The sequence below is a fragment of the Oxyura jamaicensis genome, chromosome 4 (genome assembly GCF_011077185.1).
Source record: "Oxyura jamaicensis isolate SHBP4307 breed ruddy duck chromosome 4, BPBGC_Ojam_1.0, whole genome shotgun sequence".
NCBI classification, from domain to species: domain Eukaryota; kingdom Metazoa; phylum Chordata; class Aves; order Anseriformes; family Anatidae; genus Oxyura; species Oxyura jamaicensis.
This window is the reverse complement of record NC_048896.1, coordinates 13,809,323-13,825,369: the sequence shown is the minus strand read 5'-3', so window position 1 is coordinate 13,825,369 and position 16,047 is coordinate 13,809,323. Positions and strand designations below refer to the sequence as shown.

The window sequence follows — 16,047 nt, the reverse complement described above, 5'->3', positions numbered from 1 at the left end:
TCTCTTTAGGAAGGAGTTTTAACACTGGGAAGTTGTCTGAGTTCATAACATTTCTGAAGGCATCTTTAAGGGCTTGCTAAATTCTTTCACCCAAGGCACAGGACCCTGTTTTAGGCCTTGCATCTTGATTTAAAAATTCTTAACCCAAAATTCTGACAAAAGAAAGAAAAAAATGACGTAAAGCTGTTCCTATTTTAGTCGGAGTTTGCTGTGCTTGACTCTTTCTAAAAATACTGTCCACCTTAATGTTACTTGCTTTTTTATCATTACGTTTTTAATGATAAGAAGGGCAAATAAAAATGTTTCCTTTAATTCTGACAAACTAAAGAGATTAAATTTCCCTGTAAATTCTGTATTGGACAACTGGTGAACATTGACTGGATCAAGGAGCAAAATACAGGTTGTATTTATCAAACTGTTTTACATCTCTACTCTCCCTGAACGTTATATCTAAACTTAAGGAAATAATGGAAATTATTTGCTGGAGTTACCTTGGAGAAAACACTGCTCCCTGTGGCTGCTGTTTTCCTTTTGGCACTTTTTGGGAAGTACAGTCTTAAAGAAAGACTCGCTGTTGTCCCGGCTCAGCACAGCACTTAAATGTCTGCTTAAATGTACTGAAGAAGGAGACCTCTCCCTGTTCAGCAGAATGCTGGAGCATTTGTCAAGCTCTAAGCACAGCAACGCACCTGTGTGGTGCCAGCTATTCTGGCCATCCTAAATCCAATGTTAAACAGAGGTCACGGTGCCAGCAGAGGGGGCATAGCTGTAATGAGATGATGTGTTCCATCTCAATCCCTGCTTAGCTCCCACTAGCCTGGATGTTGCCGCCCCATAACATTTTGTTCCGCTCCTTTGGCTCCTGGTGTAACAGGCGCTCCTCTACCAGCTGAGACGCGGCAGCTTGCTTGTGCGACGGCCAGCTCGCTGAAAAGGCTCGGAGGTGAACTTTTTATCCTCTGTTTCACTGACTTCATTCCCTAAAGCATCTTCCTGGAGGACTTGAAATAATTTGCTGCTGCTTTTGTACTTTTTCTGAAAAGTAAATAAGCATGACTGCATAAGGCTGAAGGGCAGTCTTGTCTGGAGCAAAAGGGGACGAGGACAGGCAAAAATGGAAGACACGTTTCTGCTAGAAAAAGAAGGCAAGTCGTTAGCAAATAGTCCTCAGACAGGTACACATCATCCTGCCTCCAGATGTCAGATTGGGATACAAGGCTGAGGAAACCCCAGTTTTATTTCAAGCATGGACAAGACGGGCCGGAAATCTGCAGCCTATTCCCTCTGTGCACTGCTCCCTTCAAAGAAAGCATATCCATAAGGAGCATCCCCTTACCAGCCCACTGACAGCTCAAATTAGGCCGTGGCAGATGAGCATTTTGGCTTTGGATGCCATCAACAGGAAGTTACAATCTGAAATAAAACCTCTTGAATTTGCCACTCCTAATGGTTTCTTGGAGGTTGACAGCATCACATGTGGTGTCCTGCCTCCAACTCCCGTGTAATTTGTCCTGGACTGGTTTTAGTTCATATGGCGCTCTCTAAGACAGCCTTCATCCCTGCACTTTTCTTAAATCAATGCCTCAGAATGCATGGAAACGAGATTTTCAGAAGGATCTCAGTCAGTACACAGCAGCTGTCAAGCTGCTTCTGGAAATCCTGCTAAGCATCTGTCTTCATTGCAGGTGAATAACTGAAAAGCAAAAACTCTGGGCTTTCAATTACACCTGAGCCCTCCATGACTAGGGCTTTTGAAACTGTGCCCTCAAGGCAGTTCTGAAAACGGAGTAAAGGATTTTAGATTATTTAGGTGAGGTTTGCTTGGTTGGGGGCTGCTTCTGGATGTCTTTTTTTGGAAGGAAGTTGCTCTAGGAGATTTTGCCTTGATTGATCTCTTTGTGTTTGGATTTTTTTGTTTAGTTTCCCAAAAGGCACTCGGAACATCTGATAAGTTTTTATCAGCTCCCTTTCAGCCTCGTGTGTGTGTTAGTTTTGTCTTTCTCTTTTTGTGCGAGCCCCAGTCAATAGCCGAGCCTACAAGCAGCACTTGGACCAGGTCATGAGCGTGGTGTTTAAATGAGAAGTGGCTGTGGCTGTACGCAATGACAGCAATGCTCTGACTCGTGTTCTTGGCAGCAAACTGTCTAGAGGTTTGCTTGGGTTCGTTTCATGTTCGGCATTTTGCTGCTTGTTGTTAGTCAGTGTTACTTCGGGTACTTTTTAGATCTGCTATTTGCTCACTTGAGTGAGACAGAAGAGCACAAATACCTCATGGCTGTGTGCTCTGTGATGTCTCAGGGCGTAAGAAATAAGAGCAGAGCGAGAAAGAAGGTTAGGATTAAGATCGTAAACTATAGAGGGCAAAACAAGACCTAAAGATCCTTCGCATGCTTCTTGTCAAAGTTTTTACTTGGCTCTTTTTTACTGTCAAAGACTTGCCTTGGCCAAAGAGTTCTGATATGAGAGAAAAGCCACCTCAACGTATGTCGTGTACCACCATTTATTTTTTCCTCTACATCAGGACAGCTGCCACAACATCATTTCAGTTGCTCGCGTGCGCTGGTCATACCGGAGCCCCACTTGAGAGAAGAGCGCCTCCTTTAGACTGTTTCTTTATAGAAACTTGGAGAATAAAACAACCGAGTAAAAATAATGTATACCTACGTGTTTCAAAATGCTGTTAAACTGCTTGGAAATGTCTGGAGGCTGGTGAGGTTTGATTTTGCTGTAAATTTACTTCATTACAGCAATTATTATCACTGCACAAAGCGGGTTTCTTTCTGTATTAATTTTGTTAAAAATGCTGTCGTTTCATTAATTCCTAGCTGATCTCTAATTATGCAAATGTTTGTAGGGGTCATATCTGGTCATAAATCTACAGGCTGCTGGAATAGAGCTTTGAAACATAGGATTTTCTGTATTATTTTTTTTCCAGAGAAAATAATTGCTTTAGAATGTATGTTATTTTCAGTCATCCAGTAATGCTCAAAATAGTCACTGGATTCCATAAGACTGTTGTCTAAATCAGGGTGGCATGGTCTGGCACACAGCAAAGCTTGTGTTCTGTAGGGTAACCTAGTGAAAGAGGAGGTACAATAAGCCCAGGTAGAGTAATTAGCACTGACCTTATACATCTTGTTGTCCTACAGAGAATAAGGAACAAAATAATGCTGGGAAATGGCAAAAAAAGAAAAAATAAAGGAGGGAGGTAACAGCATACCTGAGGTTTTTGAGATTTTTTTTTTTTTTCTAAATCCAGTAATGTGTAAATCTGTGCAGGATTTCAGTGTGGCATTAGCAGGTAACAGGAACAGATGCTGAAGACCCTGATGTTGCGAAGGGACGCTGCAGTCCCTTGGCCTGCGCTGAGAGGGACCTGGAAAAAAAAACCGTGAAGATGGATGACGTGAGGATGTGCCTGGGTTTTACTCCGCTGGCACTGCCAAATGCCTCCTGCCTCCTTTAGGAAGCCATCCCATCTGGGGTGCGGATGAGCCCTAGCAGCATCCTCTTGTGCGTGGAGCCAGCTGGGCAGTGCGGGCTGATGAACCAAAAAAAAAAAGGAGAATTTCACTTGAACAAATCCGTGAAGCTCAGAGCTGGCTGCGTTTATTGTGGTGTTGCTGGGCAGACATAAGGTTGTGGGTAGAGTGGCTGGCAAGGACAACTGCAGCCACAGCATTCACAGCTCTTCCTAATTGCTATGGAAGGCAAAGGAAGGTGGATGTCTGCAGGAGAGATTAGCATTTGGGTTTGTGATGGGAGGAAGGAGGAAACGAAAACTGGGAGATCTGGAAGTGGCTGAAATGCAACGGGTGTAACAAGGAGGTGACTACGGCAGTGAGGAATGGAGACCGTCCTTTACTCCCTGGTCTCAAGATGTGAACGTGGTTGGTGTCTAGTCATCGTGTTTCACGGGATAAGGGGAGGGATGGAGGAAGAGCAATAGGAGAAGGGAAAGAAGACTCTCTGGGCATGTCCTGGGGGAGACTGAGGTGCAGGGACAGGGCAGAAAAAATGGTGGAAGGCAGACTGGAAACTGAAAGGAAGAAGCTATGAAATGAGGGCCAAAGGAAATGGGTGAAAAGAGGGATAGTGAAGTTACAAAAGGTGAAGCATGATACTATAAAAAAACAAAACGTTGTTGTTGAGGGGGGTGCTGAGCTCATGGAGAAAGCAGGGAGTGGGTCAGGCAGAAAGGAGAGAGCAGAGAGTCAAACAGACCTAGCAGAACCCAAGGGCTAGAAGCAGAAAGGAGTGAAGTGAGAAATGAAAAGGGGCCAGTGCAGCACCAGCCCTCACATCTGATGGTGTGGTTGGTCAAGTGCCTTGTTTTTGTTGTATTACTCAGCCTTATGATGAGGCTACATTTGTGTTTCAGGGGTTGTAAGTGTAGATGGTACATGGAGATGCCCTATTAGGGTGTGGGAAATGGCTCTGAATCACAGAAAATGGGCTTCTTTGTGAGTCCTGATCTGTCGGAGCATCCAAATACAGGATTTGAATCTGAATTAGGGCAGTCTTGTTGCCTGGTTTCCAGAGCCAACAGCTTCCCTTATTTAACACCAAACTTCTCAACATCAGTATTCATTGCTCACCACGCCAGTCCAGGATAAGTGGACGAGCAGCAATTTTTCAATCAACCAGGTGATACCGAACCACGGCAGACACATCCCCCGAGGTGCCTTGCAACGCTCACTGCATCCGAGTGAATTTGTATCTGCAGCATCCGTCAGGTTTGACCCTGGCGCAGACAAGGTGGGAGATCTCTGAATGAGGAGAAATTACCTGCTGCTGGAATAGTGAATTTATGAAGTCTCTTTTTAACCAGTGTGATACTGGTGGTTCAGAAGTAGTGACTGCGGGCACCCCTGATTGCTTACCTAAACCTTCGATTAACTGAAACCTTTTAAGCACGAACTTGTAAACTTAACAAACGTAAAAACAGCCCACCTCATTCAGGGAACACCTGGCATGGGATGCTCAGCAGAGGGCTAAGGCTCAGCCTCAGGATTTGGGTCTCAGACCGCTAGAGTGGCCTCGAGCGAGCACCATTTGTTGCTGTTGCCATCCTTAAGTCTTTGGCAGCAGCTGGCTGCCCAGGGAGGTGGTGGAGTCCCCGTCCCTGGGGGTGTTCAAGGAAAAGTTGGACGTGGTGCTTGGGGCATTGTGTAGTGGGTGACATTGGTGGTGGGGGGTCGGTTAGACCAGGTGATGCTGGAGGTGAGCGCCCTTCCTATGTAAGCAGCCCTGTGGTGGGCGTCCATGCCCAGCTTCTGGGCAGCCCCACAGCCTCCACCCCCTGGTGATTTAGGGAGGGAGGCTCCCACTGGGCTGCGGAGGAGGCTGCTTGAAACCAACGCCCTGTGAGAAGCCTCAAGTAGAGCAGTCGCTCGCCTGTCAGAAGAAGCCTGGGAAAGGAAGGCTGGAGAGCAGGAGCTATGTACGTGCATCAAACCCCATTCCAGAAAGGAAACAGCTGGGGGTTTTATCAGGAAACGGGTTTGTATGGCCACTCTCAACTTCTGGCACCACAGGGACTGCTTGGGGACGTGGCCCTGCCCTTCTCAGGGCATCTCAGCCCCAGGCGGCTTCCTCCAGCTCAGCCGGGCAAGCACCGAAGCCTGATCTCCCCTAGAGGATTCGCACGCCCATTTTGTGGTTATCGCCCCACGATTTGTTCTTTATTTTTCAATAAGCCCTGATTTGACTTTAATGCGGTTCTGAAGGGGCAGTGCTGGGCATAGACATCGGGAAACAGTCGCCTTGCGATGGGCAGCAGTGCCGCCCAGATCCAACCACCTTCACACGTCTGTGAGCCCCCAGGGATGTGAGCAAACAGCAGCCTCTCCCCAGCACAGAGCCAAACCCTTCGTGGGGCTTTCCCCAGGAATCCATCAAAGGATTCACGTTACCATGACACAAGTCTGGCTCTCTGCTTTGGGCAATAATCGTGTAGCCCTCCTCCAGTCACTATTTAATTTGGACAATCAGGCTGAAATTGAGAGAGGAGGCTGAGAGAGGATGTTACCACTGTCTTCTATTTCTGTTATTGTTTCTTTCAATTTCTTAGGGAAGTGGCAATGGTTTGGGGCTTTGATTGATGAGAAGCCTCCCACTATGGTGCAAGGAGATGCTAAAGCATTGATCAGGCTTGCGAGTGGAGCTGTATCTGGCACAAAAACACGAAAGAATTGGAAAAATGAATGTTTCAAGCTGTAGCAAAAAAAAAAAAAAAAAAAAATCACAAAAAGCAAAGGATTCACAAATGACTTTGATGGCTGTCAGAGGGGTAATTTGCTCCGGGAGCAAAAGGCTGATGTGCTGGAAGAACGGAGCAGCAGCAGAACAGCAGAGAACATGAGCTGTGCAATGTACAACTGAATGGATGCTGGCAAATAAACCAAGAAATATACTTTCTTGTAAAAAATAAGTGAAAAAGAAAAAAAAAATCAGTATTTTTTCATGAGTCAAAAAAAAAATCCTTGAAAAAATGCTTTGGCATAAGCCAGATCTTATGGTCAGTGAGCAGCTTTTGCTTTCTGTGCTGGTCAGTCATCTGGCCTTGGCGGTTAAGTTTTTAAAGGATTGAAGAACTTTTAGATATTTTAAGCTTCATTTATTTGATGCTTGGAGCATGACTTTTTTAAGAGAGCCTGGCTGCGGTATTTGTCATTCTCTTTCAAGGCATGTCAGGCCCGCAGTAAGCACATTCAGAATCATGCCAGGCTAATTTATTTTGCAGACCCTTTTTCCATCCTTAGCCAGGACTCGTACCCCCAGCATTCAGCTCTTTTGCTTGAATAATTGCGTTTCTGTGGGTTCTCTTTCTCGGAAAAAAAGAAATATTAAAATGTATGATGGAGCTCACACGGATTTATTGTGAAAACAGTCGCATGAAAAATGAACAATAAGATTTAGCAATAAAAGTCATTCCTTTTGCCAGCGGTTGTGCCTTATCAGCTGGGTTTGCAACAAGCCTGCCTGATTGACGGCGTAGGGAAAAAAGGTAAAGCAGAGCCTGCTGCTGGGGCTGGAGGCTTTCCTTCCCAAGGTGACCCCAGCAAAGCAGTAGGCGCAGGGATGTGAGCAGCCTTTTGCAATGTCTCCCCTCAATTCTTAAAACGTTCTCTTAAATGTTGATTCATTACAAATCTCTCTAATTGTTCTCTCTATTTCTCAGCAAATTATTTTGCTAAGTAAAGTTACAGGTGAAACAGAAACAGGTTTAAACAGAAACCATTCATACACGGAGCGCGTTCAGGATACCATTCCTTCTAGGAACTTCGATGTGGTTAATTAAATGACGCTAGGAGAAATCTTCTTTAATAAGAAGTTCGTGGTGGGACCATTTAGTGTTGTGGGGAATGTGGACGTGGTCCTTTTGCCACAGAGGAGTGGGAGAGTTAGAGACCAGGGGCTGCCTCAGTAAGCTAGAGAAGAGTGGGACGTCCCCATCAGCTTGGGGAGTAGAAGAGTGGCGTGGAAGAGTTTGGGTTTGGAGGGGACATGGGGGTGTCACCAAGCCCCAGGCCCTTTCCACACCAAGACAGATCAGCTCAAGCCAGGCGTGCGTCATTGTGCTACGGTGAGAGGAGGTGGCTGTTCCTGTGATGCCGCCACTGTCACCTCCATCTGATCAGCCGTGGGTTCGCAGGCGAGATGGACGGGGGTTTTTACAAGTGTGGCCAGTCCCGGGCTCAGAGCTGAAAATACAAATTCCCTCTAAATGAAGGTCGCCCTTGGCCATATTAGTTTATGCTGGTTTTTTTCCCCGGCAGCAGAGCGGGGACACAGCCTGTCCCGGTACAGGGACCGGGTTCATTTACTACAGGAGCTGCATACCGTAGCTGTTCTCTTAGTCTTTCCCATTTGTACAGAAAACTTTATTTCTTCAGAACAGTTAGATTACCTCCGGATATTTACTCTGCAAGTATGGAAATTTTAGCTTCACCTTATTTTCATTTCCTCGGGGGTTTGATTATTTATTTTTATTTCAAGTCAAAATGTGCTGGCTGGAGGAAAAGCACGCCCTGCGGAATATTTTGCCCGTAACACTTAATGCCCAGCACGGTGTGCCAAGGAAAGGACGTGTTCTGTCACAGCTGATAGGCCCCCTTTAGCCATTTTTCTTTTTCACATTGCTGCGATTGTCTTTTTCCATTAAAATCAAACGTGGACTGAGCAGCGACATGCTAGCAATCACTACGTGGTATTTAAATCAGCATCCGCTGTGCCTCTGAGGCGAGCAGCGCAGAAGACCTCACACCTGGCGTTCGGCGTGTTAGGAAGACGTGAGATGGATACAGCCGGAGGCCCTGTATCTCCCCATCACCCGTGGTGGGCACGCAGCACCTCGCAGGGTGTCGGCTGCTCCCATCACAGCATGGGTTATGGGACACCCGCGAGAGTCGGACTCTTCACCAGCTGATGAGGCTCGAAACTTTGCTGTGACGCTGGTCAGCGTTGGGGGATGTGGAGACAGCTGTGAATATCCCCTTGGCCTCGTGGTCTGGGCGTTTGAGCTGGTTGTATATAATCTGTGAGCGTCAGCACGTGTACGGTGGCCAGCTGTGGTGCCGGGGTTCATGGTGAATGTGGGGGTAATGAAAGGTTCTGCGAGACGGCTTCAGGATAAACACTCTGATTTCCTTTCCATTTCTGTCTCTTGCTATTTGAGAGGCACAGACTCAAGTGCGGTCTTTAAACATTTTCTTGCTGTATCCTTATGTTTGAAAAGGACTTGTAATTTTGGCTCTTGGAAACAATTTAAAGGCGTCTGATTTTCAGTGGCTGGGAATGCTGCACTTCCTGCATAATCAGCCTCTTTTGACATGTCTTAAATTGGGCACTGAGAGAAAGGATAGATGAGTACAAGTAGTTGACTTAGCACAGCCCTGGGGGGAGGCGGGGGTTAGGCAGAGATGCTTAAACACCCAGCTCTGATACGCTCTGAGTATGCACACAGCCAGTTATCACCGCTGGGCAGACAAGAGGTAACTGATTAAGGCACGATAAGTCAGTCGTGTGAAACCATGAGCCCGTGTTCAGCCAAGTGACGGGCCCCACACGACTAGCCCTTCCTGAAAACTGTATGCCTCTTCTTACTTGAGTGTCAGAAGAGTGTCCTGCTGGCACTGAGAACGACTGGAATAATAAAACATTTCTTCTAAATATTGTAAAATGCTTTGCACGTTTGATCCAAGTCCTCGAAGAGTCAGCAGATGTCTCCAGTGACGTGAAATGAAGCCTGTCCTCCCATGTAGCTCCTCGACAGCTGCTTTGTAAGCTTGACCACCTGTGCTGGGTTTAAAAAAAAAAAAAAAACAAAGTGGGTGCAGCAGCTTATTCTCATACTAAGGGAGCAGGGATAGTTCTCCTGTGTCTCCTGGCTTTTTTGTTGTTGTTGTTGGTTTTGTTTAGTGCAGACAGACACCCATCTGTCCTGGCAGACTAAGCGCTGCAGCCTTTGACTAGTCAGTACAACTAAAGCCGTAGCCAACCAAAAAGCCATGTATATGCTAAATTCTTGGAGAGAAAAGGAATCTGATTATTTTCCGAGTTCTCTTTTCTTTCTTTTGGAAGCATTTTTGAAGAGCTGAAAGGGAGAAGTTCTTTCCTGTATTGCCTGAGCGATGCTTTCAAGTTCGGCCCTTTGCCAAAAGCCTGTTGACAGTAACACAAGTGTTGGAGCTCACTGGCATCACATATTACTTGGGGATCTTTAAAAACTCTCTGAACAGCTTACCAGGACTTCATTAACATTTGATTTCTACCTAAGTGAGGATGAAATTATCGCTCTGTCTTTTACAAGTGGTTAGGCAGCAGTAAGCAGGTTTGATGATTTACCTCCCTGTTAGGGCACGCTCTCCTGTCCTGGGAGGCATCCCAGGAGTCTGACCAAGTCATTTTCATTTTTTTAATAACCAATTTGACAACACCTTACGTTGCCACTGTTTCCATACCCTGACATTGTTCATGTAGTATCTTTGGGGGAAAAAATGAAATGATGGATAATCTGAGTTTCCTTTCACTGCTCTTTCCTCTAGATGCAAATCCACATCAGCGTTCTTCCTCCAGTTTATAATTACTCACTTTTTTTCCCAATGTTATGTGTGGAGGTGTATCAGACGTTGAGTTTTCTCATAGTTGTTCTCTCTGTAGCAGCCGTGTCAATGTGTCTAACCCTCTCTTTTCTTGTCCTCAGGCAACCCGCTGACCGTGGCCTGCAAAGCTTTCTTTGGATTCAGCGGAGAGTCAGGCCCCATGATCTACTGGATGAAAGGGGAAAAATTCATAGAAGAATTAGAAGGTCACATTAGAGAAGGCGAAATCAGGTACTTTTTGGAGTGTTCAGTGTTAGAAATGTTGAATGTCCCAAAAGCCTGTTTGTGGTTTTGTTTCTGTTGTGTTTTCAAAACACATTTTTGATTGGAAGTGGGAACAATTTTCTGTCTAAAGGCAGATGAATGACTTGGAGCCAGAGCAGTGTGAGTTGCATCCCTCCAGTGAGTAAACTTTAAAGACACAGGAGCTATCTATGTGCCTGAAAATCTGTCACCAGATTCCCCTGACAGTAGCTGAAACATCTCCTGAGTGTTCTGGGGGTTGATGTTAGTCTTGCTGTCCACTGCAGCCGGCCCTCGTGGCAGGCTTTGCAGGATGACATTCATTTCAGCATCGGTGTTAATCTCAGAGATTAATAGTCTCCTGTCAAAGTCACCCTACTTTTTCTCTTACTGAATGCATTGTCTGGTCGTGATACAGCTCGCTAGGACTTACCCAGGGCTTTCAAAGAGCAGCATTTGTTCCTCCTTGTTTAGCATTTAAGAGACGGGTGTCGCTGTGTGGGGAAGTCTGATACAAAGATTGTGCATGGCTTGTTCCCGATGCTGGTTATCATTTGCTGTACCAGTTGTAAAGAAAACACGCTAGCATCCACATGAATGTTCATGGAGTTTGCACGTAACAGCATCTTCTGGTCTTCCCTGATGGATGATTACCTGATGAATAGCTCTCTGAGCAAAGACTAAGCTATGATCATACACTGGACATGTAGTCCCAGCTCCTATAGACAGATGATGAGTATGGATCATAAAGAAAGCCAAGGTCTTTGCATCTTCCATCTCATTCTTTTTTATTTTTTCATCTATTTTCTGAGTTGTTTCTTTCTTCTTAACAGAGATTTTGGAGAGCAGGCAGAGAGATTCTGTTGCTTTATCTCTGGATCAATAATTTGAAGTTCGCTCATTTAGCCGCTGGTTATTAAGTTATACTAAAATAACTGACCTAGTGTTGCACCTTAATTGTGTACAGATGGAATTTATCATATATTATCAGAATGGCTTTAAGTGTAAAATCCTCTTTTGGGCTTCTGACCACAAAATACAATTACATAAAACTTCTGCCCTTGCACATAAGGAGCATTTAGCAACACTGCGTCTTCTCTGGTATCTGAGCAGAGTGGTTTTGGTTTTTGGTCTTCCTTCACATCAGAAGGAGAGCTTGAGGTTTGTGTTTAAAGAGCCCTCCAGCTCCAGGAGCATTCCAAATTTTTCCTTCCTGTACATTTCTGCTAATGAAATTGAGTGTGAAAAAGTTGCATTTGTACCTTATTGCCCCATCTCATTCCGCATTCGTATTTCAAATTCATTTTGCAATGACTCCTTTTCTCTCTCGGTTAAGATGCTTTCACTCGGTTTGCAGACCCCTCACTATTTTCAGCTTCTCTTCAGCAAAGCTGCTTCTCACGCACCCAGTCCCCTGGGCATCCCAGCCAGCATTAAAAGCATCTACCCAAACCTACTGCATGGTTACCAGCAGTGCCACAGTCCATCCCTTTTCTCATTTCAAAGTAGCTTTAGCAACTGCAGGAGTAACTTTTCACAAATGACTTTTTCATAGTAACAGCTCTTGTTTGTGCATCCCTCTGCAGCTCTGCTGCTGCAGGGAAACTAAGCGGCAGCGACTGTTCCATCAGCGCCCCGAGCCTGCCCGCATCTCCCACCCAGTCGTATTTATTGATGTATTTCAAAAAACGTCACGTATGTTTCAAGTTTGATGAGCCATGGGAAGCTTGCTGGTTAGATGCCTTTCCCATCAGTGTGCTCGTACGTGACGTTATCAGCATGTTGGTTTTATACTGCTGAAAAACTACAAGTAGGTGGGAATTGTTACAAGCAGACCAAAATAAGCCATGGGTTGTTCCTTTGGCAAATATCTACCATTTTACTTCCCTGTGATAAATTAGTTCACACATTTAAAAGCAGAGTTCTGAATTTTTGGTGCTGTCCTTACCACGGACACAGTCGTGGGGGCACAAAGTACCCAGCCCTCATGTGCGTGCTGGAGCATTCGTAATTACTAGGCCATCCGCCTGCTTTTCTGAGAGCACTGAAATAAGGAAGCATGTGACTTGAGTAATCCTATTGAAGTCAGGACCCTAGAACTGTTTGTTTGGGGGACTGGCTTCACCAGAAGTACTACGTGCAGCTCTGGCCTTGAGGTTATTTATTCGACCTTGTTAGAGAGCTTCGTAATGAAAAGTAACCAGTCAGTACTGCAGGGTTGAGAGGCGTCAACCCCTTCTCTGCTGCACCTCCTTGCCTTCCCCTGAGTTAAGCTCTTCAAATGTTAGAAATTCATAGGGGGAAAAGGAGAGAGTTTGCTTTTCTAGGTGGGCTTTTCAGAGCAGTAATAAAAATGTCATGTAAATTGAACCAGGGCTATTAAAGAAGGAATCAGAGCCTTTAAGCCTGCCTGCAGAGTTGTCCATTGCACCTAATTATCTAAGGAACCCGCAGAAAATGTCAACACCATCTCTTTGCCATGGCAAATAAATATTTTCAGGCGTAAATCTTACTCTCCCAGCCGCCTATGTGTTGCTTCTTTTCCTTCTTCAGACGACACCGCAGAAGAGTTTGCAGATGACCGTAGTGCTCAATTTGTAGAGCATCTTTGACTTTTTTTTTTCTCTGTCTTCACCATTTTTAAAGTGCAAGTAGTTTAACTTGTTTGAGAGGCATGGAAAGATGTGCATGGAGACATTTGGAACTGCAGCCTTATTTCCTCCTGCTGATTAATTTTACATTCTGCCTTTTCACCCGCAGAAGTCAACGGATGGGTGCAAAACACCCAGACAAGATGAGAACGTTGTACCCTGGTAGGAGGGGATGCTAAGGGAGGGAGGCAGAATTACCATCGCTGCCTGGCTAACGTGTTAGGTACTTTGCAGAGAAGTGAGGCAGTGACAGCTCTCTCCTGAAAAGCTCACACTATTTAAGTAGACAATTTATGGGCAGAGAATGAGGAACAGACTACTGTTAAAGACCAGAAGGAAGGACTAGAGTTCTTATCCCTGTTCACAGTCCAGATCCTCTATCTAAAGAATGAAAGTTTCCTTTTTGCCAAGTCCCGACTCCCATGCAGATCAGTAAAGATTTGGAATCAATTATTTGGTCCTGCAAAGAGACCCAGGTGCAGCTTTCTCCAGGCCTTGCCATCTGTGGTCAGCTGAAACCTGACAATTGTAGGAGAATAAGGTTTCGAAGCAAAAACATTTTATCTTCAGATTCAACTTAGTACATAAATGCAGTGAAAAATTCGACAAAACGTTTGAAAAATCTGAAACATGGGATATTCTTCAAAGAAAACATTTGTATTATGACATTACAGTTGTTTTTAATTCACATTTTCTTAACTGATAAATCATCAGTAGACAAAATGTTTTGTTTCAGATGAAATAAATTGCTTCAGCTTGAACAGAAAGAAAGCACTGGGTATTTTTTCACTTCACCCACCTCTTCTTTCTCTCCCTCCGTCCTGTTTATTGTGAGTTGTCAAGCACCACTGATTTCTGTATGTATTCAATGATGGAATTACTCTTACAGTTTATTCATCAAACCAGAAAAAAGAGCCATTATTTTCTCAACTTGTCGGAACTGGCATGTGTTGGCAGTGTTACTGGCAAGGTTCCACCAACCCAGATAAGGACAGAGCTTCATTTTCTGCGTGTTCAGCAAATGTTATTGCAGGCTTTAAGATCTAACTTGTTGACGCTATATTCCTTTTCTTCCCCCAAAATATTGGGCTCCACTTTCTCTGAACCAGCTGCAAAATGCAATGAACTAAAGGCTGTGCACATATTAAAAATAAAATACAATAAAATGTAGATGTGTGACTCTATTTCTGTGGCAATAGTGAACCACAAGCTGTAGAGTACTGGTTTAAAAATAATAATAATAATAAAGGCAGGAAGGTTTAACACCACCAGGAGCTTTTCTGAATGTTGCTACCAGCACAATGTTTAAGTTGTCTGTCAGCATTTTCCTGGTACATCTCATTCTGAGATCTTTCTAGAGACTGCAATTAGCATGAAAAGAAGTGGAAAAAATCATATTCCTTTTTATGAAAGCTCCTTTTTAGCTGACCATATATTATTTAAATTTAGGCTAAAGGTTGATTATTTTAAATAGATTCAGAATAATAGTTTATTTTAATTGTAATGTCTTCGTAATTGTTGCTGTGCATAAAATATGCTCATTATAATAAACACAAGACAATCTGAACATTCTCAGAGTTCTCCAGATTAATGTCCCAGATATCTTCTATGTTAATGATTTTGTTTGTTCCCTGCAGCATAATTTGTAGGCTAAAGTTTGTAAAGCGTATTGTTTACCAACAGAGAAGGAAGACTTCCCTGAGTTTAAAATATTTTGCTGTATAAATGGAATATTAATAGGTAAATGAGAAGTCATTTATCTGTTCCTCAGTGGTTTATGCTGATTTGAGTCTGCAGGCAGATCGGGCTGTCCTGGGAGGTTTCTTTTCTGTCCAGAAATGGTGAAAAATCACTTCCTTGCATTATTTTCAACACTAGGAGTCGGGGCCAGAATAATAATAATAAAAAAGCAGAAATACAGAAATAAATGAGGGTGAATTTGCAGAAATGATGCAATCTAAGTTTCCAAATGCAACACACACGTGCCTGTCCTTAAACTAATGTTTTTTCATTTGCCTTTTTTGCAAGTTACACAGCCGTAGTGAAAGAGGTGAATATTTGTGGGTGCTCTGGTGTGTCTTCTGAGTTTCTGCCAGATCACAGAAGCCTTTAAAGGCAAAGAGCTGTATGAAATCTTTCTGTACTATTTGGTTTGTAGCAGTCAGGCTTGCATTTTTGAAGTTCAAGTGCAACACCCTCACATTTCGAATTAGTTTTCAAACGTGGAGATCTGTGTCTGCTACATGAAATTAAGTACTGGGCATAAGAAAACGCATGCGTTCATTAAAAACCCCAAACAACTTTGGTTTGTACTAGAGAAATTTGGTGTTTGTTGTTGTTAATGAAAAATTAAAGCTCTCCAGGAGAAACCGTTTCCATCCAGCACACAGCACTTTGGCTAATTACCCGTCTTCCCTTGTACCTTTCACCGGCGTCTGGAAGAAAGATTTATTTGGGGCAGTAAAATAAAGTAAAATACAGTTTTATCCATAAAGCCATGCTAGACTGCCAGCAGGACTATGTGCAGTGGTGAGTTCACAAGCTTCAGACTGCGAGGGCATCGTGTGTTTTATGTTCATCCCCTTGCCTTTACACAGCAGTACACTACCAGGATCAAATGAACCTGGCAGATTATACTTGAGATCACGTTTCCTCACTCAAAGGACCCGTAACTTTCTTGAGCAACTGATAAGTCTTCTGAGAGAATAAGGCGTTTTGTTTTTAGACTTATGCCATCATCAGAAAACACTTGCATTTGCTTTATTTTAATGTTGGTGTTAGAACAGTGACATGAAAAGGCTGTACCTCTGGCCTGAAGCTCTGATAGAACTTTCTGGTCCTTGTCGGAGAATTTCATATGTCCCATTTGTGCTCTCAAAGGAGCAAAGAGCTCTTGTTTTTGATGTTGTTCCCTTATAAAGTCAGTCTAGGGAAAAAAAAAAAAGTGGAAAATTCCAGAGTAGCATCACTCCTTCCATTGGTTTTCAAGATTGCATTAAAATGTAGCACAAGATGCAGCCTTCAAAATATTGCCTTATAATTTGCTC

General features: G+C 44.0%; 1 protein-coding gene across 10 annotated transcripts in view; it reads left to right on the top strand.

Annotated features, from left to right (window-relative positions):
- Nucleotides 1-16,047, top strand: part of IL1RAPL2 (interleukin 1 receptor accessory protein like 2) — a 344,696-nt gene that overhangs the window by 305,643 nt on the left and 23,006 nt on the right. For all 10 annotated transcript variants that reach the window (XM_035325341.1, XM_035325346.1, XM_035325345.1 and 7 more), the window contains one exon: nucleotides 10,208-10,337. In XM_035325341.1, the coding sequence (XP_035181232.1) occupies nucleotides 10,208-10,337 (130 nt within the window). The remainder of the gene's footprint in view (nucleotides 1-10,207; nucleotides 10,338-16,047) is intronic.